Raw genomic sequence first — 26,036 nt, forward strand, 5'->3', positions numbered from 1 at the left:
TAACAACATTAAAAAGTTCTACAGAATGGCAAAATCCAGTTTACAGGACACTCCCCCTCAGGCTGGCTTGACCAGGGTTTTAAAACCAGGAACCGGTGACCGTCACCGATTCAGATGGCTTCGTAGTAAGCTAGAATCAGTCCAAAAACCCTTGAATAGGCCTGAAACAGTAGAAATCGGGGGTTTTTGGCTTGAATATTCCAATTCAGAATGGCAAAAATTCCAATCCGATTCACCGATTTTTAAAACCCTGGTCTTGACCACAAACGAGTCGTAATTAAAAAGAAGAGAGCAAATCTTTTAGAATTCTCCTTCCCTTCAGGTGAAGAAAATTTTCACCAATTTTCAATTAATCAATTAAAGCTTGCAACTTGAATCATGTATGAAGATTTTGCCATGGATGAATGTCCAAAATCCAACAAAATGCATTTGGGGCAAGGTTTACAAACTCTGAATCCGTAACCAGTCGGCCTCTATTAATTCCAATTTGAATTGGAATCGAGGAGGGAATTATTCATGGAAAATAAGAACACATCTACAAGATCCATGGATCATAATTGGATCAAGTCGTCATACATTTCATTGATAGTGCCCTCCTAGTCAAGATGTCAGTCAAGCGGTTACCTCCCTTAACAAAGTTGAAAATACAAGAAACAAAATAAAATAACAAGAAAGTGATATCTTGCAAATTTGCCAATCGGATCACCATAGCTTCACCCACTGTTGGAGAGTTGAAAGTTGTTGGAGCAGAATTTGCAAATAATGAACAACCGAAGTGATCATGACAGATGAACCTAAGATCTCCTCCTGTTGCACCAAGAATCAAACTCGCATCATAATTGACTTTAACGAAGTTTTTTGATGGCACACACCAACTATTATGGGTTGTAATCGTCTCTTGGATAATCATTGTACCTGTTTCCAGAATATTGTATAGATATTGCATTCTGAAATTCCTAATATTCTCGGTTTGAGAAATGAATCACCTCCTCCGTTGTCCATGTATGACGACTGATGATGTAGTCATTCCTTGTTAATGCCTTATAATGATAATTTATCAAATAATGACTCGAGTACCAACAAATGAAAGAACAAAGTGAAATCAATTGTTTGCAAATGCTATAAAATGATGTCATGCTAATAGAAAATGAAACTTTATTTGACTGTTATATTGTGAGCATGATTGGCAATGTTATTTCTTACTAGTCGTTAGCTTATTCCTTGAATGATTATTTTTGTACAAATGAGACAGACATGGACAAGGGCTAGGGCAAGGGCATTGCTATTGTCAAGAGACATGAAGAGTGATGATCTTAGGATCATTTTTTGAGTCTATTACTTTGATGTGGATACAACTCTTTTGATGTAAATTATTTTATTTTGATGAGGGTTTTGGACTCGGATGACTGTAAATATGTTTAAAAGTTCTATTCTTCTCTTTGGAGAGTATGGGTCATAGACGTTAGAGTCATCAGTACCATGTTTTTAAGTTTTTAGATCGTTATCTTCCGCTTATTGTTTATTTTAATTTCATGCACTTTGATTATATTGAATGCTTGATTGAATATTTTCCTGTGTGGTCCCGACTGGATTCTGGTGTCATGAGCCCCACCTGGTCCTTGGATCGGGGTCATTACAATACACTGCCTCATTTGATATGAATCACTTAACGTAAGGGACGATGAAAATCCAAATGCACTCTACATCTATAGAAGACAACCCGATCACCATTAATAAAAGTTGAGGTCGCCATGATTTTTGTGGAGGTCCAACCTTTGAAGCAAGATTGGAAATGATTCACACTTGTCGAAGATCCATAGGAACATCATGAAGTTGAATCCACAAGTCCACATGAGGGAATTCATTTTCTTCGGGCCTTAATCATTTATCCAGAATCAAAAGGTTGCCAATAACAGACCATGGCCTATCAAAAAGATCATTCTTTAAATCCATGACATGAGTAAAATTGAATAAGAACTGATCATCTTAGTGAGGGCAAACATACACATAATGAGAAGGATGCCATGCTTTCAGTAGTCCCTCATAAACTGCTTGTTTCCTATATGGTTTCCCAACGAGGATCTTTCCCACCAGTGAGTTTTCATGTGTAGCAGTAATAACTGCTTCAGTAGCATCGTGTTACAATTGGAAGAACTCACCCTCATAAACTGGTCTACAAGGAGAAGGAACCCAATATAATATATGCCCACATCTAAGCTCTTAGGGGACCGATGTGGGACTATTGTACATAACATTATCCCACCCTTTAATGGCCGACGTCCTCGTCGGCCCACTCCGGATCAGGTAGCCCTTTCTAGGCGGCTCCACCCTGTTCCATGATTCTGCCTAGCGGCAGGTATCCCTTTCCTAGCGGCTCACACTCTAACACCAGGTCTCCGCTCCCAAGTAGTCAACCGCAAAGGACGGGTCAATGAAAGCACCAATATTACGATTGAAAGAACTCACCCGCATAAACCTATCTACAAAGGGAGGGAACCCAATATAATATATGCCCACATCCAAACCCTTACGAGACTGTTGTGGGACTATTGTACATAATACAATAAACACATCATCAATTGTGTACGTATCATCATCAGAGTAAGTTTAATATTTGGTTGGATCTGAAGATGGTTGGTTAGATTGCAATGACAGTGGCCGGCGTGAAAACCGTAGATGAAGTTGATATGGTACCAGGAAGGGGGCAACCACTAGACAGGGATGATGATCCAAAAGACTATTTAAAGGGGGGTGGGGTTAGAGTGCTTGTCAAGCTTTTAGTGATAAAGATTTCAAACGCAATAATGAAAAAAAATCTCACTACAACCCCTTTTTTAAGTTGATGGCAATCCAATACAACACAAGTTTGGCTTGTTTCGGTACAATTTGAACAAAATCCAACACAAGTTTGGATTGACTTGGCTCGATTTAGGCAAATTAGAAATAGAGCTCAAGTAATCGGAATCCGATATCAGAATAAGTTGTCGATAAATCTTATCCGATTCCAATTTGAATCAGAATGAATCAGCCAAAAAAACCCTTACAATTGGCAAAAAGGCACTAGAAAATTAGGGATGTAAACAAATAGTCAAAAATCCAATTTGGATTTGCATCCATATCCGTATTGAGTTAGAGGGTATCAAGATTTGAATTCAGATAATTTGAAACATAATCTATCCGATTATAGATAGGGAGAGAGGGAGGGGGGTAGTGTACGCCTTAGGTTCAGAGAACCTTTTCCTTAATAAATAGTAGGGGTGTCAATTCTAGGCCCGGCCCGGCAGCCCTGATCGAGCCAACCCGATTAAAGCCCGACCTGACCCTGGCCGATTACTAGACGTGTCGAGCCTAGTAATAGGGCGGTCCCGGTGTGAGGTCCTAGCCTGTCGGGCGCCTAACCGGACCGACCGATTCCAGGCCCGACCTAGACCGACTGGTTACAACCCGACCCAGTCCGACCCTTTAACTTATAAACTTCCCCTCCCCTGCCCTCCAAATTTCCTGTTTTTGTTTTTTTCTTTGTTGGTATTTAACATTTATTGGTTAGATACACTAACGTAGGTGAAATGAGACTTAGTTTTTAGTTTTTAGATCTTACTTTGTTAGATGTGTTTCTATTTGGTGTTGTGCTGCAAATTTTTCTTCTTCCCTCTACTTACTTTGTTAGATGTGCTTTCTATTCGGTGTTGTACTGTTATTTTTCCCCCTCTACTTACTTTGTTAGATGTGTTTCTATTCGGTTTTGTGCTACTATTTTAGTTGGGATAAGCTTTATTTGACTTTGAGTTGAGGTGTACCATGACTGCCCAATGGTATGATGGTTTGAACTTAAAATTCTGGTTGCATGTCAATTAGTAAACCCACACCGTTTAGAGACCGTTTAGCTTTAAGTGGCTCATTAGTCCGTTTTGAGCCCGGTTTAGGCCCATTTAGCCCGAATAAGACTGCCCCGATTAAAGACCGAACACCGACCGACCGAAATGAAACCGTACCATGTCCACCTAAGGCAAGCCCGAATGTCTAAACGGTCAGACACGGTGCAACCTGTAAAATTGGCTAGGCCCGACCAAGATCGATCGAGCTCGACCGGTTGACACCCCTAATAAATAGTTGAGAGAAAGAATGCCAATTGGTCGCGTGTGGTGGGCGGCCCTATGTATGGGCGTAGGGCCGCGTACTGCAAGCCACTAGGTAGCACTCTATTTCCCTAAATAACTGAGTAGCTAATGATGTTGGGGGTTCTTGAAGACTCATTGGGTTCTACAGAACGAGGAAAAGAGCTAAGAAAGAAAAGATCTAAGACAACGAATCATATCCGTTGAGGGAGGAAGGTCCAGATTACAAAAGTCAAGATGTAAATTGATAGTTGAAAAATCCGATTCGCTTCGCGTCCATATCCATTTAGGGTATCCATATCCGGTCACACCTAATCGATCCATATTCAACCCATTTACATCTCTATTGAGAAAGCTGGGATCCATCATCCAGTGCTGATTCCTATCCAAATCCGTCGATCCGATTCAAATCGAGATCGGCCGATCCGATCCCGATTTCTCGAACCAATGAATTCCACTTAAGTACCGATTCTTAGTTAGGAAAGGTCAGGCACTCAGGCAATTCCTCGTATATATGTGGGAAAACGCTCTTCGTTTGGTCGTCGCTCTATCGCCGCTTCAAGTTGTCATCCACCTCACTACTGTTGCAGCAGAAGCCGATTGCGAAATTAATAGATTTTGGCCAGAGGAGAACGACGAGCTCATAGCGATATCTAGGTTCGTCCTTTACATGTTCGTTTCTACTTTGTGTTTCTATTTATGTGCGATGAAATTTGCTTTTGGCTATTAGATTGAGTAAATTTTTACGAGATCATGATTTAGGGTTTTGGTTTCTTTATCAAAATCTTATCTAAAAATTGTTCATGTGTTTGTGTCTCTTTGATTCCGTTGTATGAATTGGGGACTCTGTGTTATCATTGGATCTATGTTTAAGGTTTTGTTGTTTAAATTTCTATTTCTCCCCTTCGTAAGGCCCATGCCTTTTTTTTTTTTTGTTTTCTGGATTCAAGATGTCTAACGAAGGTTTCTTTTCATGTCTGTATCTATCTATAAGGATTATTTGTTTTTCTCTAATGGATTTTTTTTTTCAGGTTGCTGAATCCTGTTATTTCATCGGAGGTCTCTCTGTGTTGTCATTGGATCTATGTTTAGGGTTTTGTTTTTTAAATTTCTATTTCATCGGGGTTTCTTTGTTATCATTGGATCTATGTTTAGGGTTTGGTTGTTTAAATTTCTATTTTCCCCCTTCGTATGGCCCATGCCTTTTATTCTCTAATGGATTTTCACTCTCTCTTTTTTCCAGGTTGCTGAATCCTGATATTTCATTGGGGTCTCTCTTTCTCCTTCTGGTGTCGTCATGGCGGCTCTGAAGGACCTGCTCCCTCCTGTGAAGTCCTCGAAGGCATCGCTTTATGATCACTCGAATGACCCTTGGTTCAAGCAGCGCTTCAGTTCCAGCGAGGCCGAGCGATCGGCTGCTGCTAAAATCAATCCTGTCCCTCCATACTTGAAGCGTCAGGGTTTCGTACCCCGGAAGCCTGAGGATTTCGGAGATGGTGGCGCATTTCCTGAGATTCATGTGGCCCAGTATCCTCTTGGCATGGGCAGGAAAGACGCAAAGCCTGGCTCAAAAATTCTCGCGCTCACTGTAGACTCCCAGGGTAGTGTTGCCTTTGATGCGATCGTGAAACAGAACGAGAATGCTTCGAAGATTGTGTACTCTCAGCATAAAGACCTCATCCCAAAGATTCTGACGGCAGATATGAAGGAGGAGGAGGACTCAGAGGAGATGGAGAAGGAGATTCAGGAAACAGCAGAACGCACAAAAGCTGCACTCGAGAAAATTGTCAATGTGAGACTGAGTGCAGCGCAGCCAAAAAATGTTCCACAACAGTCCTCTGATTCCAAGTTCATCAAGTATAAACCATCACAGCAGTCGGCAGCCTTCAACTCAGGGGCCAAAGAGAGGATTATACGGATGGTCGAGATGCCAGTGGACCCACTTGAGCCACCAAAGTTCAAGCACAAGCGTGTTCCAAAGGCTTCTGGTTCGCCTCCTGTGCCAGTTATGCATTCTCCCCCACGTCCTGTAACAGTGAAAGACCAACAAGATTGGAAAATACCTCCTTGTATCTCAAATTGGAAAAATCCAAAAGGGTATACAATCCCACTTGATAAACGTCTGGCAGCGGATGGAAGAGGTCTACAAGAGGTTCAAATCAATGACAATTTTGCCAAGCTCTCAGAGTCATTGTATGTTGCAGAGCAGAAGGCTAGAGAAGCTGTTGCAATGAGATCAAAGGTTCAGAAAGAGATGCTTTTGAAAGAGAAGGAAAGGAAGGAGCAAGAACTGCGTGCATTGGCTCAGAAAGCTCGTTCTGAGAGGACTGGTGGTGCAGCTCCTGCTGCTGTTCCTATCCCTGTTGACAAGGGCATGATGGACGGCGAAATGAGGGGTGATGGCGAACGGGTGAAAGAGAGAGATAGGGAGCCCTCAAGGGAGACAAAGGAGGAGAGAGAGGAGCGGTTGCAACGAGAAAAGATACGTGAAGAACGTCGTCGGGAGAGGGAGCGAGAGAGACGGTTGGAGGCAAAAGACGCTGCAATGGGGAAGAAGAGTAAGATTACTAGGGATAGAGATCGTGATATCAGTGAGAAGGTCGCACTTGGTATGGCAAGTACTGGAACTGCACGTGGTGAGGTGATGTATGACCAGAGGCTGTTCAACCAGGAGAAAGGAATGGACTCTGGATTTGCTACGGATGATCAATACAACATATATGATAAAGGCCTCTTTACTGCTCAATCTACCCTCTCCAGCTTGTACAAACCCAAGAAAGATGCTGACGCCGATATGTATGGAGGTGCTGATGAGCAACTGGAGAAGATTATGAAGACAGACCGTTTCAAGGCTGACAAAGGATTTACAGGTGCCCCGGAGAGGGCAGCTCCAAGAACTGGTCCAGTTGATTTTGAAAAGGCTGCTGAGGAGCAAGATCCATTTGGATTGGATATGTTCTTGACGGAGGTGAAGAAGGGTAAGAAGGCAATGGAAAAGGTTGGTAGTGGAGGGACCATGAGTGCAAGTGCTGGATCTTCGATGCGTGATGGCCATGATAAAGGTTCTGGCCGAACTCGAATTGGATTTGAAAGGGGACATTAGAAATGCGAATGTCTTAGTTTATTTTTGCATTTGTAATGCATACACAAGTTTCTGGAATACCTATTGCCCATATATCATGTGAAGTCTGCTGCCTAAGGTTTTAGGAGGACAAGCATGCTTTTGTTTATCAAATTCTGTTTGTTAAATGCAGGGAAGGGGAAGAATTGTAGAGATTAGTTTGATGGTATGGGCATCCTTTTTTTTTTTTGGTAAGTGATAAACCAGAGTTGATCAAGTGTTGAACAAAGTTGCAAAAGCATATTTGAGATGATATTTTTCTTGTGCGTATTTATTTGCTGTCAAAGAAGACACAATAATAGGTACTATTTTTTGTGTGCTTTTCTCTATGATTGCTGGTGTATCATTAATGCTTCTTGAAATTGGATTAATGAGTCTTTTTAATTTTTGATTGGGTCTGTTGTTCAGGGGCACAAATGTTTTTGAGGGAACAGATGGTATACTTCGAAATTATCCATCAATTGGTCTACTTTTATCATCTGATCACCCTTCTTCACTAAATCTCAGAAGAAGAAAAGGATAAACAAGGCTAGCTGTTCATCCTCTTTGCTTGATGGTATCCTCCCATGGTCCAAGTTGCTTCTACTTCTCTGCTGGCTTGGGTTAGTTGGAAGTAAACCAAAAGTTTCTGGTTATTGATCATCTCTAGGGATCAATGTAGTACACCAAGCTCTTTCTCTTGTTCCTCTAATTTTTCATTCTGGTTGGAATGTATATGGTTCTTTAGTCTCTGTCTTGTCATTTTATATTTCATTTGGGAACATAGGCATCGGGTTGCGTTTATCACAATCTCTCTCCTAGCCACGTCTGTCCTTGACAAACAGCTGACTACTCTTCTTTGTATTCCCCCTTCTACGGTTTTATGCTTTGATTTTGCGTCAGCTCTTGGTCTAAATGGCTTCCATTTCTGTGATTTTCTTTCCAAGTTACAAGATGAGGATCGTGCCATTTTAGTTGTTAATTGAGTGTTTTATGTTTTTGATTGCTTGGCGGGTTGGGCCGCGCCCTTTTCTGTCCATAATTAGGTTGTTTTTATGGGGACACACTTTGGTGGTGTAGTCTACAGGGTGGAGGCAACTGTAAGGAGTGGGGACTGCTTTTAGGTTTTCAGGGAGCAATGGTGTCGGGGATTCATTTACTGATTCCAATGAGGTGATGCAGTTTTTGACAGAGTTGGCCGGTAGCAAATGGCCTATGGGGCTAAGGGGCTACTTTCATATTTTGTTCGAACTTACCTCTGTTTTGAGATGCTTTGTCTGTTACCTGGAATGTAGTAAGGGATAAGGATTGCTATTTTCTCTTTGTGCAAGTCTTCTGTAATTTATAGCTTTATTTCATAATTATTATTATTTTTTAAAATGTAGCACACCAAGCAGGCAAGCTGATGCGGTGAATGTGGACCAGGAATGGAAGGGGAGTTTAGTTTCATATCAGTCAGGTAGCGCGAGACAGTTTGGTTTATGACCTTCGTCTTTCCACCCATAAAATCAGGCTTTCGGGTTGGATGCCATTATAAGCAGATTGAAGTCGATCTACATTGATGTCGATCTCTAGCCAATTTTAGCCAATACGATTCTTATATATTGAAGTTAGAACCATGATCTGGCTTCTTGATTTGGGGTTTTCAAGGTAAGGCACTTTGTTTGTTCTTAGGTGTGTTCCTCGGCAATGTAGTTACGATCATGTGTTTTTTCGATGGGTGGTTTGATCACATTTCTTAGACCTATGCTTGAGAAAGCTCAAAACATTGTTGGCCATAATTGATTTGAGCTTTGGTCTTTGAAATTTGCCATATGCCCAATTCTCGTGGCAGATAAAGAGCTCCCAATAGTGGCTATGTAGAGGCCCATTCGAGGAGCTTGACTAACGGTCAAAGTATCAAATTTTTTTTTTTAATGAGAAAAGAAATTTAAGTCTCATATTCCTTAGTTGCAGAATAAATAGCAGGCTCAGATATATTACAGCATGTATCACAGTAAACAAACAAAAACAACACATGCGAAAATAGAGAAACAGTTCTTTTTCCTCTTTTCTATTCTAATATCCGAAGCATGATCGAGAAGAAGCACAGCTCTGGCCTTCAAGATTTTAACTTACAAATCATGATTTAATTAATAAAGTGGACAGAAGAACTACATCCCTTCCCCATATTTTATCAAACCATTCTCGTAGAAGTCTCATCTCAGGAGATGTATTAGATCAACTACCAACTTTGTACTCTTTCTAAAGTTTTTTAATTGAAATTTTTCCATATAAAAATGGAAATTTTCACGTATCTCCCCTAGGTATCATGAAATTACAAAAACATCTGTCAGTTTTGGAAAATTTTGTGTGCCCCTACTTTTCTAAAAAATTAACACATGTTCTCATTCCGTTAGTGTAGGACTAACAACGTTAAAATCAATGGATAAAATGACAAAAATACCCTTGCAAGAAAAAAGAGAAAAAACCTACAACCCATCTTCAGTGCACATCACCACTGTGGTCCTGTAGTTCGAAAATAGGGGTCCCCTCTCTCATTTATGGAGGGGAAGATTTCTCAGGAAACGCATTCCCAGAACCTAGTTCGTCTTTTTTGTCTCCAAGAGCTCTGTTTTGCTTGTTTTGCTTGTTTCGGGGTTTGTCCCACTTCTAGTTTTGAACGCTTGAGCCTTATTACCTTATCTAGAGTCTGGATCATCCGAACTCGACTTTCCCAACCCATTTTCATACCATTTCCTTGAAGATCAGAGAGTTATCAATAGTGTAATTATTCTATCCGAGGATTGAGCATATGGCAGACAAGACCTCGTGACGTCGTTATTCTGTCTGAGGATCGAGGATCTGGCTCCCAAGACCTCGTGATGTCGTTATTCTGCCAAAGACTCAAAGACTTAACATTTGTAAGTCGTTACTTTGTCTGATAGAGAATAAGTCAATCATTTGTCTCCACCTAAGCCAAGAGATACTTTCCATCTTACATCTTTCATAATCGCATTGGTTCATTGTGCAGATATACATTTCTATTGTTAACCTTTGACTTTGACACAATGTAGACTCCTAAGTGTTCATGTGTAGTGTACATAATACCTGGTATAATATCGTTTATTTTTCTTCAAATAGTTTAGGCATTATGGTTAGCCGTACATAATTTGGTATAAGGCGTTTTATAATGGAAGAATATTCGAAAACAAACATCTAGTAGAAAGATCGGTTTACCAGGGCGAAGTGAGTGCCTAACACCTTCCCACTCTCGTAACCTGACCACTTATCCCAAATTTTTTATCAGACCAAACGGAATCATGTAGCCCTTCATAGGGCTACACCAATTGGGCCCTAGGCCCTAATCCTTGGTGGTGACTCCATTTCATATGATTGCATGATCCCAATCCTCCGATGATTGTGCAACCCATATTTTTCGGTCCTCGAAGGGAGGACCAATTCCCACGAGAGGAATGGACCATCTCTGTGGCAATCCTCACACGCACTGGCTGCATTTATGGAATTGATGAATCGGGTATTTTAAGATGTGTTGGATAAGTTTGTCATTGTATTCATCTACAACATCTTGATTTACTCCAAGAATGAAGAAGAAAATGGTGAGCACCTGAGATTGGCATTGCAGCGACCGAGGGAGAAGAAGTTATATGTGAAATCTAGCAAATGTGAGTTCTAACTTCCTCAGGTAGCATTTCTGGGGCATATTGTTTCGAAAAAGGGCATCAAAGTTGATCCAGGGAAGGTGAAGGCAATACTTGATTGGGAAACACCAAAGAATGTTGGTGAGATCCATAGTTTTCAGGGATTGGCCGGATACTATCGAAGGTTTATAGAAAACTTCTCGCACATTTCGGCCCCTATGACCCAATTGACAAGGAAGGGAATGAAATTTGAGTGGTCTGAGGAGTGTGAGAAGTGCTTCCAAGAATTGAAACTTAGGTTGGTCACAACCTGAGTATTGAATCATCCGACCAGCAAGGTGGGATGACAGTGTATAGTGACACTCCGAAATTGAGACTGGGTTGTGTGCTCATGCAAAATGGCAAGGTTGTTGACTATACGTCACGACACTATGAAAAGAACTACCCCACTCATGATTTGGGGTTGGGGGCGGTAGTATTTGCATTGAAGATTTGGCGCCATTACTTGTATGGTGAAAAGAGTGACATATACTGCAACAACAAAAGCCTTAAATATTTCTTCACTCAAAAGGAACTTACTATGAGAATAGATGGTGGTTAGAAATGATGAAGGATTATGACTGTACCATTCACTACCACCTAGGGAAGGCTAATGTTGTAACCTACACACCCCCCCCCCCCCCCCCCCCCCCCCCCCCCCCCCCCCCCCCCCCCCCCCCCCCCCCCCCCCCCCCCCCCCCCCCCCCCCCCCCCCCCTCAAAAAAATCATAGACACTTGTTATTGGCATCATTAGCGTTAGTGAGCAACTCATCGAAGAAGCCAGGAGAATGAACCTAGAATTGTTGATCGAAGGTGCCACCATATCACTTGCAGTCTTGGTGGTACAAACATCACTAGTAAAGAGGATTAGAGAGGCCCAGCCCACCAACATAACCTTGCAAAAGTTAAGAGATGGAATTCGAGAAGGAAAGTAATAAGATCGGGACTTCACCCGAACTAAGAACGGCATCCTCAAGTTTAGAGGCAGATTATGTATACCAAGTGGTGGGCAGTTGAGGAATGAAGTATTGAGTGAATCGCATAGTTCACCTTATTCTGTACATCCCGTCAGCACCAAGATGTACAAGGATTTGAAGAGGAAGTACTGGTGGATCGAAATAAAAGGTGATGTGGCCACGTATGGGTCAAAATGCCTCATGTGTCAACAAGTTAAAGCAGAAAGGCAGCGACCATGTGGCTTTTTACAATAGTTACCTGTTCTAGAATGTAAGTGGGAGAATATCACGATGGATTTTGACCTGAACTACCTCGCAGACTAGAGGTATGGATGCCATCGGGTGATTGTCAATCGCTTGACTAAGACAACCCATTTCAGCCTGATGAAAGTGACATTTTCGATGGACAAATTGGCCAAATTATATGTGGATAATGTAGTTTGCCTTCATAGTGTCCCAGTTAGTATCATTTCCAACCGTGATCCCAGATTTCACATCTAAGTTCTAGGGTAGTTTTTAGAAAGCCATGGGCATACTGTTGAACTTTAGTATGACATTCATCCACAAACTGATGGGCAATCGGAGAGGACCATTTAGTCCCTAGAGGACATGCTCAAGGCTTGTGCCATTTACTTGAAAGGTAGCTGGGATGAGTACATTTCACTCATAGAGTTTGCCTATTACAACAACTATTCAACATACAATCAAATTTGTGATTGGGATAGATGATGAAATAATGAGATAGGCATAGTAAATTATAGTTTTGATTGGTATATTCAGTGACAATGTGGTTAACATTTGAGTTCTATAGGCTCTTCAAACAATTCACAGAGATCACTGGTTTTCTACGTTAATGGGTTTGAGCTCAAAGCCTCCAACCCACCCAAATTCTTTTCAAAATTCAAGAAAACCAACGAATCGGCATGGAGAATAAAATTCGAGAATGCAACTGTATTCATGTGACCGACTATTGGATCTGATCACAATCTTCTTCTTGTGGATACAAACGGGGGCAAATCGATCAGTCCTCGACCATTTCGATTTGAAGCACTGTGGTTTCACCACCCTTGATGCAAAGAGGTGGTTTCATCTTCATGGTCTCTTACTTCTCCTGATTCAGATCAACACTTTTGGACCCAGAAGACATCTAATTGCAGGGATGCTCTTATCAAGTGGAATCACGAGGATTGTGGACACATCCAATCAAAAATTAGAAATCTTAAGTTGCAGTTGGAAATGCATCAAAGCTTATCCCCCTCAGCCCATCGCCAAGATCGAAAGGAAGCCATCCTTAGTGAGCTGGAAGAAGAATTAGCTAGAGAAGAGATCATGTGGCATAAAAAAGCAAGAATGCACGGGATTAATTGTGGTGACACCAATTCGGCTTTCTTTCATGCCCCAACAATACAACGGTGACTACATAATCATATTCCCAAACTCAAAAATCAAGTAGGAGGTTGGACCAATTCAGAAGAGGAGGTGTTCTCAGAGCTTCATAATCACTTTAGTGAAGTGGTTCAATCCCAAGGAGTCTATCCCTTAGCTCTTCAGCAAGCACTTGCATCTATTACACCAGTCATTATAGAGGAGACCAACACGGCCCAATGCTCTCCCCATCGAGGAAGAAGTCTCTGCGCCTCTCTCATCCATGGGACCACTCAAAACCCCTGGCCTGAATGGATTCCCTCCTCTCTTCTTTCTCAAATTCTATAATATCACTAAGGATGACATTTTTTAGGTAGTCACAAAGTTCTTCTCATTGAGTATTCTTCCAAAGGAGTTGAATAGGACCTTTATATGTCTTATTCCAAAGGTGCCAAACCCTGAGCTTGCGGAATAACTTCAACCAATCAGCCTCTGTGGGGTTGTGGTGAAAGTTATCACAAGGATTTTGGTGGATAGACTCAAGACCTCTCTTCAAGGTATTATATCTCCCACTCAGGCTACCTTTGTTGCTTAATTCCAGATAATGTCTTTATTGCTCATGAGATTTATCATTATATTAAGCATCAGGGGGGGGGGGAAAAAAGAGCAAGAAAAATACATAGCCTTGAAACTTGATATGAAAAAGGCCTATGACAGGCTCGAGTGGCCTTTCAATAGAAATGCTTTATCTAGCTTGGGTTTTTGTAATAGATGGGTGGATATGATCATTGAATTTATCTCCTCAGTTTCCTATACCTTGCTTATTAACGGCTCGAAAAGAAGCTCCTTTTCTTTCACTCGGGGCATTCGGCCGGGTGACCTCTTGTCTCCCTTTATCTTCATTTTTTGTTCACAGGTCCTAAGCTCTATCATTGGCGAGGTGGAGAATGCTCACCTTATCAAAGGAATCAAAGTGAGACAACGTGCGCCTCCAATCATCCACCTTCTCTTTGCAAATGATTGCCTTTTGTTTTCAGAAGTTAAACTTGATCACATCAACCATCTGAAGGATTGTTTGGACTTGTATTGCAATGCTAGTGGCCAACAAATTAACTTGAAGAAATCTACTATCATATTTAGTCCAAACACTCATTCCAGGTTCAAGAGGTGGTTTTCCCGCATTTTGAAAATTCCATATTCAAATGGCCTAGGGAAATATCTTGTATTACCTGCAAGAATTGGGGTTTCTAAGGCAGAAATTTTCAAGGAAATCTGAGAAAGAACTTTTAGAAGAGTTCAAGGCTGGAGGGAATAACTTCTACTCATTTTGGTTGTGAGATGATGATTAAATCAGTAGCTTCGTCAATGACCTCCTATGTTGCCTCTCATTTTTCTCTTCCTACATCCTATCACAACACTATCTGGAAAGCTATCTCAGATTTCCATTAGGGTCAAAAGTGCAAAGAGAGGAAACTTCACTGGATCTCTTGGACTAGATTATGTCGTTCAAAGGAGCGGGGTGGTATTGGACTTCAGGACCCTATCCTCCACAATAGAGCCCCTCTCGTAAAGGTGGCATGGAGATTGCTTCACATCCCAAATTCTTTATGATCCAAATTCACAAAGGCCAATACTACCCCAACTTTGATTTTCTTCAAGCTCAAACTGGTAACAAGCCATCATGGGCATGGTGGAGTATTTTGGAAGGAAAGAAGGCGTTTAAAAGTGGTTTATTATGGCACATAGGGAATGGTGAAAAGGCTGATATATAGAAAAACAACTAGATCCCTTCTTTAGCTACCTTCAACCTTCAATCCCAAACCCCCCTCTATATGAGCTCTCAAAGGTCTCCAATATCATCAACCATGGGAACCGAACATGGAGGGATGACTTGCTGGAAATTCACTTCCACCCATCGGACATTTAAGCTATCAAAAGTGTCAACCTAAGTTTATTACCCCATGAGGACCGTCTAGTATTGGGAGGTTCCAGGAATGGTTCTTTCACTATAAAATTAGCATATCATCACCTATCCAACTTGAGGGATTTCCGAAGTACAGCTGAAGCATCCTCATCGCACAACCATAACTAGGACAACATCCGTCCATCAGTTTGGAAGAAGATTTGGCATAGAACTGTTACTGCAAGAATGTCCATAATTGTCCCAGACAATTAGCAAGTATCTTTTTCTTTCCTCGAGCTCCAGAATATGGGTTCTGAAAGATCCATTCCCTGGTGGGGGTCTTGTTAAACAGCTGAATAAGATAGGTAAAATCATACAAGTTATCCAAGTATTGGATCAGACCCCTCAGCTGAGGAAGTTTTGTTTGACAAATAATTATAAAATCTTCACGTGGATCATTCTTATCATGCTTTGAAATACGAATGCAATGAAAATGGACAGCTCCTGTGACAATAGATTCTGTAATAGAATGTAGACAAAAATCTCTACAACATAAATAATCCAAAATTTGGATTATCCCCTTCAACATTTTCTATAAGGACAAAATTGTAAAACACGAATTGTTATCCTTCAACGTAAACAAGGACCAGCAACCGCGATGAAATTTTGTAGAGTCTGGGCCAAATTAAAGGCTAGGACGCCCTTCAATTTTTCTTGAGCTTTTGATGTAAGATATCCTATCGGGTTGAAAACAAAGTCTGAGGTAGAGTTTCACATGTCTTCAAAATAAACTTACGTTGATGACTAGGACATGGCAAAATTGCCTTCAACCGTTGAAAAGCATGAAAAAGTGGCCGACTCTAAAACATCGAATTTGGAACTAAATCCATGGCCAAGGTAACTGGTATTAGAATCAAGCATGGCGAAAGAAATCGACCGTCCCGAGTCTATACGGGAGTATCCTCCTATATTTAACGGTTGGATGGAAGCGATTTGTTCAACAACGATTGACCGTCTCGAGTCCGTACGAGATTTTAATAATGTTTTTCAAGTATTATTGAACCGACGAGTTCGTGGTAGTATCTTTCACTTCCATGTTCACATCATGCATAATTACAAGTCTTATTATAAAGGACCCAATCGATCATATAATGCAGTTAACAACTCTTTCAGAGTAGAGTGAAACTCCATATCGATCTGTTGAATTGTAGTAGCAGCATTGTGACAATGCAAATTGTGGCAATATCGAAGGAGATCTAGTGGTGCAGAGTCATATGGCTTAACACAATTTTTGATGCCTTGGGGCGTCCATGGATAGCGGTAAACATTTGTATAAAGGGGGTACCGCACAAGTATAAATTTCTACCAATCGGGATAAGGCTTCCTTGTCATATGAGTATACCCAGCCTTTCTAAGAAATGAAATAATTGGACTACGAACTACTACTGTAGGAATGGAATGTCCATGATTATCCCAGACAATTAGCAAGTATCTTTTTCTTTCCTCAGGCCCTAGAATATGGGTGCCTGAAAGATCCATTCCCTAGTGGGGTTCTTGTTAAACAGCTGAATAAGATAGGTACAAGCATGTAAGCTATCAAAATATTGGATCAGGCCCCTCAGTTGAGGAAGTTTTGTTTGACAAATAACTGTAAAAGTTTCACGTGGATCGTTCTTATCAAGCTTTGAAATTCGAATGCAACAAAAATAGACAGCTCCTGTGACAATAGATTCCGCAATAGAATGTAGATGAAAATCTCTAGAACATAGATAATCCAAAATTTGGATTATCCCCTTCAACATTTTCTGTAAGGACAAGATTGTAAAACATGGCCTGTTGTCCTTCAACGTAAACAAGGGAGCAACAGCAGCGATAAAATTCCATAGAGTCTGGGCCGCATTAATGGCTCAGATGCCCTCCGGTTTATCTTGAGTTTCTGATGTTATATATCTTGTCGGGTTGAAAACAAAGTCTGAGTTAGAGTTTCGCATGGCGTCAAAATAAATTTGCATTGATTACCCGGACATGGCAAAATTGCACTTCAACCGTTGAAAAGCATGAAAAGTGTTGGATCAGACCCCTCAGTTGAAGAAGTTTTGTTTGACAAATAACTGTAAAATCTTCACGTGGATTATTCTTATGATGCTTTGAAATACGAATTCAATAAAAATGGACAGCTCCTATGACAATAGATTCTACAATAGAATGTAGATGAAAACCTCTACAACATAAATAATCCAAAATTTGGATTATCCCATTCATCATTTTTTGTAAAGACAAGAATGTAAAACACGGCCTGTTGTCCTTCAACGTAAACAAGGGACCAGCAGCAGCGACAAAATTTTGTAGAGTTCAGGCCGAATCAAAGGCTAGGACGCCCTCTGATTTATCCTGAGCTTCTGATGTAAGATATCCTGTCGGGTTGAAAACAAAGTCTGAGTTAGAGTTTCGCATGGCTTCAAAATAAACTTGCGTTGATGACCAGGACATGGCAAAATTGCCTTCAACCATTGAAAAGCATAAAAATAGACCGGCTCAGAAACATCGAATTTGAAACTAAATCCATGGCCTATGTAACTGGTATCAAAGTTAGGCATGGAGGAGAAAATCGACCTTCCCGGGTCTATACGGGTGTATCCTTCTCTGTTTAACGATTGGATGGAAGCGATTTGGTCAACAGCGATTGACCGTCTCGGGTTCATACGAGATTTTCATAAAGTTTTTCAAGTATTATTGAACCAACGAGTTCGTTGGCATAGAGCATTGGCAATCGACAGAAGCAATTTGGGATTTTGCCAACAATATTTGGGATCTGGGTGGAATTATTTTAATTTTTATTTGTAATTGAGTGATCTTGAGGACAAAACCAATTTTAGGGGGAAGGATTATTTTGTACTCAATGTGTATCTTATTTAATAGTTAATTAATGTTAAGTAGTTAATTAGTACTACTAATTTTATTTATTTTTAAGCTATTAATTCGTAGTAAGTGTGTAATTAGTTATTAGCAACCGGATGAGTTAGTTGTGATAAACAATTATTATTCGTGTATTTAGTTGTGAATGGTGAAATAGATAATCCAAAATTTGGATTTTACCTTTTAACATTTTTTGTAAGGACAAGATTGTAAAACACGGCTCTGTTGTCCTTCAACGTAAATAAGGGACCAGCAGGCGACCAAATTCTAGAGAGTCCGTGCCGAATCAATGGCTAGGACGCCCTCCGTTTTATCCTGAGTTTCGATGTAAGATATCCTGTCGGGTTGAAAACAAAGTCTGAGTTAGAGTTTCGCATGGCTTCAAAATAAACTTGCGTTGATGACCAGGATATGGCAAAATTGCCCTTCAACCGTTGGAAAGCATGAAAAGAGGCCGGCTCAGAAACATCGAATTTGGAACTAAATCCATGGCCAAGGTAACTGGTATCAAAGCCAGGCATGGTGGAGGAAATTGATCGTCCCGGGTCTATACAGATGTATCCTCCATTGTTTAACGGTTGGATGGAAACGATTTGTTCAACAGAGATTGACCGTCTCGGGTCCATACGAGATTTTCATAAGGTTTTTCAAGTATTATTGAACCGACGAGTTCGTGGGCTTAGCATTGACAATCGACAAAAGCAACTTGGGAATTTTGCCAACAAGATTTGGGATCCGGGTGGAATTATTTTAAATTTTCATTTGTAATTGAGTGGTCTTGAGGACAAGACCAATTTTAGGGGGAAGGATTGTTACGTACTCCATGTGTATCTTATTTAATAGTTAATTAATATTAAGTAGTTAATTAGTAATAGTAATTTTATTTATTATTAAGTTATTAATTAGTAGTAAGTGTGTAATTAGTTATTAGCAACCGGATGAGTTAAAGAGAAAATGTAGGAGAAGTTGTAGGAGTGGGAAGTGGGTAGTTGTGATAACCAATTATTGTACGTGTATTTAGTTGTGAATGGTGAAATAGAAATCAGACTTTTGGAATCCTAATTTTTCTCTAGAGATTATCTTGAGAGAGGCAGGCTACCTCCCAACAAGCCAGACGCCATTGCTTCATCTGTAAAGCAAAACTCTATCCCAAATTTATCTCTCTCTTCCTCTCTTTCTATCCCTATTATTTCTTTTTTATTTTATTTTATTTCTAGATTATCTCGCACGTAACAGTAACCATCCTCTTGCACGATGTTGTAACGAACAGAAACTTCTCCATTCATACCATTCATACAAAACTCCATTTCCAAAACGATGGTTTAGGGTTTCCTCGGGGAGGGTTTAGGGTTTTACACTCACCTTTGGGATTTGGGCCGGGTTGGCCATGATTGTTTGGCCCAGGGTCGCCCTTTGGAACCTGGACAAAGCCAGCTGGGGCAGAGTAATGTCACATTCACAATGCCTAACTTTGAGTGTTTAAAATCAAGCTAAATCCTCTATAAATGGGACAACTTTGATTTCACATCTAAGCAGCTAAAAATTGAGATGCTAAGCATGTTCTTCTACATTTGTTGGTACTTATGGGTTGCCCACAATGATCTATGCTTCAACGAGAAGATTTGGTCTCCGGAGGAAGTGTTTTCCAGGGCCCAATGAGCCTTTATCGAACTTTGGTCCCTGACCAAGCCTCAACAGCAGAGGGAAAGTCTGGTTACTACTCAGCATGAACGGAGTCTCCCAAATCCAAAGCTCGTGAAGATCAATTGCGACGTGTGTAGACACCTCATTTTATCTTTCTCCCTGGAGGTTTTCTATAACGATGATGAGCACCCTCCAAGGCCTAGAACCGGTGTATCTATGGATGTAGCGTCAGTGTGCAGTACCCGAATCCGTATATCGATCATCCTTTTCCCCTTGCTAGAGCCCAAACCAAAGCCTCCAAACCCTCCAAGAACCCCTAGAAAGGCTAGCCCTGACCCAGACCCCTTGGAACCAGCATGGCCCAAATAACCAATTCCATGCCTATAGGTACTAAAACCTAGTTTAACACGCAAAGGCCCAGAGTCGATACTTAAACCACCTTCCATAGACATTGAGCCATGCCCTTTCACTGTCGAATAGTCCATCTCTACTATCTATCCTACTTCGACATTTAGACAATGACAATCGACACTCAATCACCAACCCTCGATGTCAGTCCTATTCATCGATAACTACTCGATGGCGATTCCAATCCATTTCGATGTCTACTCGGGCGATTTCAATGTCGAATCTCTGTAAAAGCCTAAACTTGCCATATTTTACTCCGATTGCGATTCCTTTCGTGACCTAGACTATTTTTGGCACCTTGAATCTCAATCTTGGCTCCCTTAGGCCCCAAGAAACATTCCCTAAGGCAACTTACCACTTGCCACCCATCTATTGGTCCTTACCTTGACTTTATACCCACTATCGATGCAAATACACCTTCTTTCGACGATCCAGATCAATCCAACCATACCTATACGAATTTGGAAGTGCACACACCCCTCTACATCTATAAATACACCCCGTCTCACATTGAGGAAGGTTATATGCACCTTTTATGAGCTTTAAAGCCTACCACCGCCTTTTACCTCTTGAGTGCTACAATCCTACTTGAGACTTGAATGTCAAGCTTGGAGACACCAATCCGGTAATCTCGGCTTGGCAACAAAGTGTTCACTTATAAAGGGACAAGAGAAGCCACAATAAGCAACGATACTTGCTTTACGTATAAATCTCCTGAGCTATGAAAGGGAAACCTCCACACCATTGTTTTCATCTAACTAGGTAAGTCCCCCCTTAACCTCTTAATTCTAATCAATACATGCTATTTTTTGCTTAACTTCCGTTTTGCATCTCCCAAGGAAGTGTGATCCCATCTTTCTAGACAGTGATCACACCTTTTTTCTATCTTTATCTTTACTTTGTTTCTTTTCTCTTATGATGTTCCTCATCTTTTAGCATGCATGCATACTTCCACATGATCTTCATCCCTTATAGTATAAGATTTCTCCATGTCATTCTCACTAGTTCCCTCGCATGCCATGCATGTATGTTTTTATTTTATTTTCAGTTTCTATGCTTCGCCATGCATATGTATTAAATCGCCATTTTCGTATACGTGTATGCATTGCACCACCATGCTTAGCCTAGTGTCAATCATGCTTAGGTTTATTTGGGATTTGAGTTTCTAAGTATTTCCTTTTTACATTCCTGTAACTAACCTTTACCTTGCAGCCGAACCTATGGTTATGTGTCTCTCTACCTCTCCTGTATTTTATTTTCTTACGATCTTCTTTCATTTTACATCCCCCCTCTCAAAAGCATGTTATGCCATTACCTGTGTCTAGTAATAGAAAGACCGACTAGTCTGGGAGGATTGGGGTGCCTAATACCTTCCTCGGACCGTAACTTGACCCGTACTTAGACCAATGAACCAATCTGTCCCCAATGGGCATCACATGAGAGTCAACTTTACATTATGGGTCTTAAACCCTCCTCTAGATGGCGACTCCAACACCCCCGTCTCCTCTCTCTTCTTCCCAAAAGAGGGATGAGGCAAAGGACACGTGGCGTTCCCCGCCATGTCCATTGTCCTCACAATGTGGCATTACCATTGGAGTCTAACCATGGAGGACTTGGAGTGATCGTCCACCTAGGTCATATTATTCTGGCCTCATCAATCCCAGTTACTTTCTCAGATGCTCTCATGGGTGAATTCTGGGCCATGAGAACAGGGCTTCATCGTGCAATGGAGATGGGTTTGTCTCATATCATTGTGGAATCCGATAGCCCTAACATAGTTGACATCATCAACCACGGATTACACCTCCTCCTCTGTGTGCACTTGGATTTCTTCAAGATATTCAAAGCATTTCCTAAATTTCACCGAATGTAATTTTGTTGCTATGTCTAGGGAAGCAAATATAGTTGTTCATTACCTAGCCTGGAAGGCCCTATCAATGACAAGTACGACAGATTGGCCACATTCCACTCCTTGGCTTCTAGACATTTGTAAGGAAGCCTTGAGTTCCTCTTGCCCTTTTGCTCAGTAAATTTATCCTTCACCAAAACAAAAAAACAAATACAAGTATCTCTCCCTTATTTTTCATGAAAAGAAAACTAAATTGATTAGAGAAAAAGGGAAATATCTACATTGTCCTTTGTATAGCAAAAACTTTTATGACCTTGGATTGCTAGACGAGCAATCCTGGTTACCAAAAAAGTAATATAGTTATTAAGAGGGACCAAAAAATTAATGTCATCATTTGCAAGAGAATTAATTTGGAGAAGAGTAGGTAAAATAGCCACGACCAAGCATCCTGGGAAGGTTGCGGAACATATTGCAAAATTGCCTTGTTTGAACACCAAATCTCTCTCACCCTGAGGCCCATCTTTGAAGCTTGTTTGAGATCATTGATTATCGACATCACCTTCGATTCCAACCCATGATGAGAAGACAAGTATCCTGCAACTACCAAAATGAACCGTCCTTCTAACAAAATGCAAAAAGCCTAGGTTGAGGAATCTAAACCTGGTTTAAAGACTCCTGCGCAAAGTAACACAAGAAAGTTTAAATATAGTAGAGAGGATAAATTATAAGAGTTGGGATTATCCAAGTATGATGAAATAAGATCAGCATAAGATAATAGGTTGGGAGGATGAATATTTAAATCAGAGATCCAACAATTGATAATTAAGATAGTCTTCATAGGATAAACTTTAGCTTTCCCAAACACAAACTTATTTCTTGCATCCTAGATAAAATAACAGGTAATAATAAACAGAAAAAAAAAAACCATTTTAAAGATTGTTTATCAAGACGATTATGAGTGAGGAAAGTGGTATAGAATTATTCCAAGGACGGAGAGGAGAGAAACTTTGTTCTCAACCCCAAAGGACCAGCAACCCAAATATGCTTAGCCTAATTACAGGAGAGGAATATGTGCCATATAGATTCCATAGAAGATCCACAAAGTAAACAATTGGGGATCGACTGGGATCCATTTCAAAAGAGTCGCTCTTTTTTTGGAATCCTTGCATATTGTTAGACACGCCAGAAAAATATTTTAAATTTGGGATGAATGAAAAGTTTCCAAACAAAATTCCACCAGGTGGTACTCCTAGAATTAAAATGAACAACATTGTGAGTCAAAAAATTAGTTGCACGGTGAGTGAAAAATCTACCATCTTTAGCGAGAGTGCACCACCAAACATCATCATCATTAGATGAGGGAATACCAATGATCTTTTGAACCAAACTGCTAGGGAGGTAAGATGAAAGTAAAGAAATATTCCATTGATTAGAATAACACAAGTGACTTACCATGTCTCGCCGTAAGTTTATATTAAGAGACTGGGGAATTGAGAAATCCACGATGGATGGGATCCAAGGATCATCCCATAAGAAAGTGTTCTTACCATTGCCTATTCTATTCAAAATCATGCTTTTAAGGATAGGTAGAGAATTGACAATACTATTCCAAGACCAAGTTCCACGTTTGGCCATTATCTTGGGATTAAAAATAGAATTATTGGGAAAATATTTAGCTTCAAGGACCTATGCCCACAGTGTAGATGGTTGACTAATTAATCTCCAACACAACTTAAGGATAAGGGCCAAATTATTGATTGAAGCCTTTCGAAGGCCCAAACTTCCATTGGTGATGGGGGCGTACACATTTTATTCCAAGCAATGAGAGATAGTTTTCTGGAAGAAGAAGCGCTACCATTCCAAAAGTAAAGGCAAATAGAATCAAGAGACCGACAAGTTTTAAGAGGGAAGGAAATATATGACATAGGATAAGTAGGAATGGACGAGAGAACAAATTGTATCAAAATGCGGTGATCTGCATAAGAAAGACATCTCTTTGATGCCAATAACAGAACATAAGAAACGCTTATCACTGGGGAGACATTCCTACTACACCAAACGCATAATTGGAAAATTGGGTTTTAACTGGGGCAAGTCGCCCAAGTCGAGTCAAAATTTTGGAAAACCTGGTCAAGAGTTGTGTAGACTAGGTCAGGGTAAAAAATGATGAGACTGGGTCATAAATTGTCCGAGTCAAATAAGACTCGGTTTTTTTACCTGAGTAATGACAAACTTGACGAGTTTAGTCATTTTTTAAAAAACCATAAAGCTAATTCACTTCATTGTTGGAAAACTAGGTTTTCTGACTCGACTCATCATCTATTAAAACCTGGTGACTCGGCCTTGTCAAACCCGGTCAAGATAAGTCATTTAAAATTTTTTTATAATGCCATAAATATGTATAAATTAGTAAAAAATCATAACAATACAGAAAAATCGAGGGAAAAAAAAAATCAAGTAATTACATATCAATGCATTTTGAGTTTATACCATTGAACAAGAGAAGGGAGTCAAGGAGATGAGGCTTTCTTATTGTTTTAGATTGTGGATTTACCATTTAGTTAACTCCGTTTCTAAGTGAACTGGTTTTATGATTTAAAAAAAAACGATTAAACTAGGCAATATTTTCATGACTCGGGTAAAAAATACTGAGTCTTATTTGACTCAGACCATTTATGACCTAGTCTCGTCATTTTTTACCCTGGCTTAGTCTACACACTCTTGACCAGGTTTTTCAAAATTTGACTCAATTCTGGTGACTCGCCCCAATCAAAACCCAGTTTTACAATTATGGTTTACTTAGAATCTGAGTTGAGTAAAATAGTAAATCCGTATTTTAAAACACTAAGAAACCCTGAACTCTCCAACTTTCTTCTCTTACTCAATGGAATAAGCTCAAAATTATTGATATGTGATTCCTTATTTAATCTGTTTTTCTCATATTTTTTTCCCTCTATTTTTTATTTTTTACTAATTTATACATATATATTATATTAAAAAATTAAAAAACTTGATTCACCTAATTTGGATTTAACAAGGCCGAGTCACTAGGGTTTTCTTGAAAGACAAGTCGAATCAGGAAACCTGATTTTCCATTTATTATCAATGTCCACTCTTGTCTAAATTAATTTTTTAACAATACAAGTCAGAAAATATGTCAAAAACAGCTTTGATCGTTTGAAAATCCACGGCCGAGTATCTCTCCTTATTGTCCTGTGAAAATACTCGGTATTTCCTCAACCGAAAGGAACACACAGAACCTCCACTACGGAACTCCATCGAAGCTCGCTCTGTAACTCCTGCTACCTCTTTTCATACCCACTACCTGCCTGAAGCCAATCGAAGTTTTCGTACTAGCTCTTCTTCCTCAAGCTGAGCGAAGGACTGAGATGATAGTAATGTGAACAGCCGTTGTGTCTTCTTCTCCAAGCCAATCGAAGAACGCCATCTTTGTAGCTCTCTTCTTCTTCAAGCCAAGCGAACGAAGTACTCTTTGTATGTCTCTTCTTGTTCAACAAGAAGCTGTCTCTGCAACCGTGAAGTTCTGTCTTTGCGATTTGAGATGAAAAATTCTGTTTTCTGACTGTCGATTGAAGACGCTGCTCAGAGCAACCAAATCCCAGGTACGTAGGGTTTATTTGATCCCTGCTCATGCGATTTGAGATGAAAAATTCTGGTTTTTGTTTCAATTTGTAACATTCACAGAGAATTTTTGTACCTAGGGTTTATATGATTGCTGATTTCTTCTAAAACCTGGTTTTGTCTCCGGTTGATTTCTTTTTTAATATTGATTTATTTGGGTCCCTCCTCAAATGCAGTCCAAAACATCCATTTAATTGGTACATTACGCAAAAGTTAGTGGACAAGTATAGTTTCTTGGGGTTTTTACTTTGCTTTGTTCCATACTGAAACTTGACTGCTTGAGTTGGAGACCCTTGGTCATGTGCTAATGTTCGATCTTCTGAGACGATAAGTTTGGGTTGTTGGGCGCTTGGGGTCATTTTCTATGTTGGGTAAACTTAGATGGGCTTGAGCTCTTAGAGGTGCTTGTGGATGCCTCCTGCTGAACCTCAATTTGATTTTTATTGCTTGAATATTG

At 40.3% G+C, this 26,036-nt stretch overlaps 1 protein-coding gene across 2 annotated transcripts; it reads left to right on the top strand.

The window, feature by feature from the left end:
- The first annotated feature begins 4,698 nt into the window (after positions 1 to 4,698).
- Positions 4,699 to 25,637, top strand: LOC122667874 (SNW/SKI-interacting protein A). Of its 2 annotated transcripts, XM_043864328.1 has the most exons (3): positions 4,699 to 4,766; positions 5,405 to 7,222; positions 25,622 to 25,637. In XM_043864328.1, the coding sequence occupies exon 2, from the start codon at positions 5,413 to 5,415 to the stop codon at positions 7,216 to 7,218; it is 1,806 nt and encodes a 601-aa protein (XP_043720263.1). In that variant the 5' UTR covers positions 4,699 to 4,766; positions 5,405 to 5,412; the 3' UTR covers positions 7,219 to 7,222; positions 25,622 to 25,637. The 2 variants fall into 2 exon arrangements, with proteins under 2 accessions (XP_043720263.1, XP_043720262.1); XM_043864327.1 differs by lacking the exon at positions 25,622 to 25,637 and having other exon boundaries at positions 5,405 to 7,232.
- Positions 25,638 to 26,036: the final 399 nt, after the last annotated feature.

This window comes from Telopea speciosissima, chromosome 7 (assembly GCF_018873765.1).
Source record: "Telopea speciosissima isolate NSW1024214 ecotype Mountain lineage chromosome 7, Tspe_v1, whole genome shotgun sequence".
NCBI classification, from domain to species: Eukaryota; Viridiplantae; Streptophyta; class Magnoliopsida; order Proteales; family Proteaceae; genus Telopea; species Telopea speciosissima.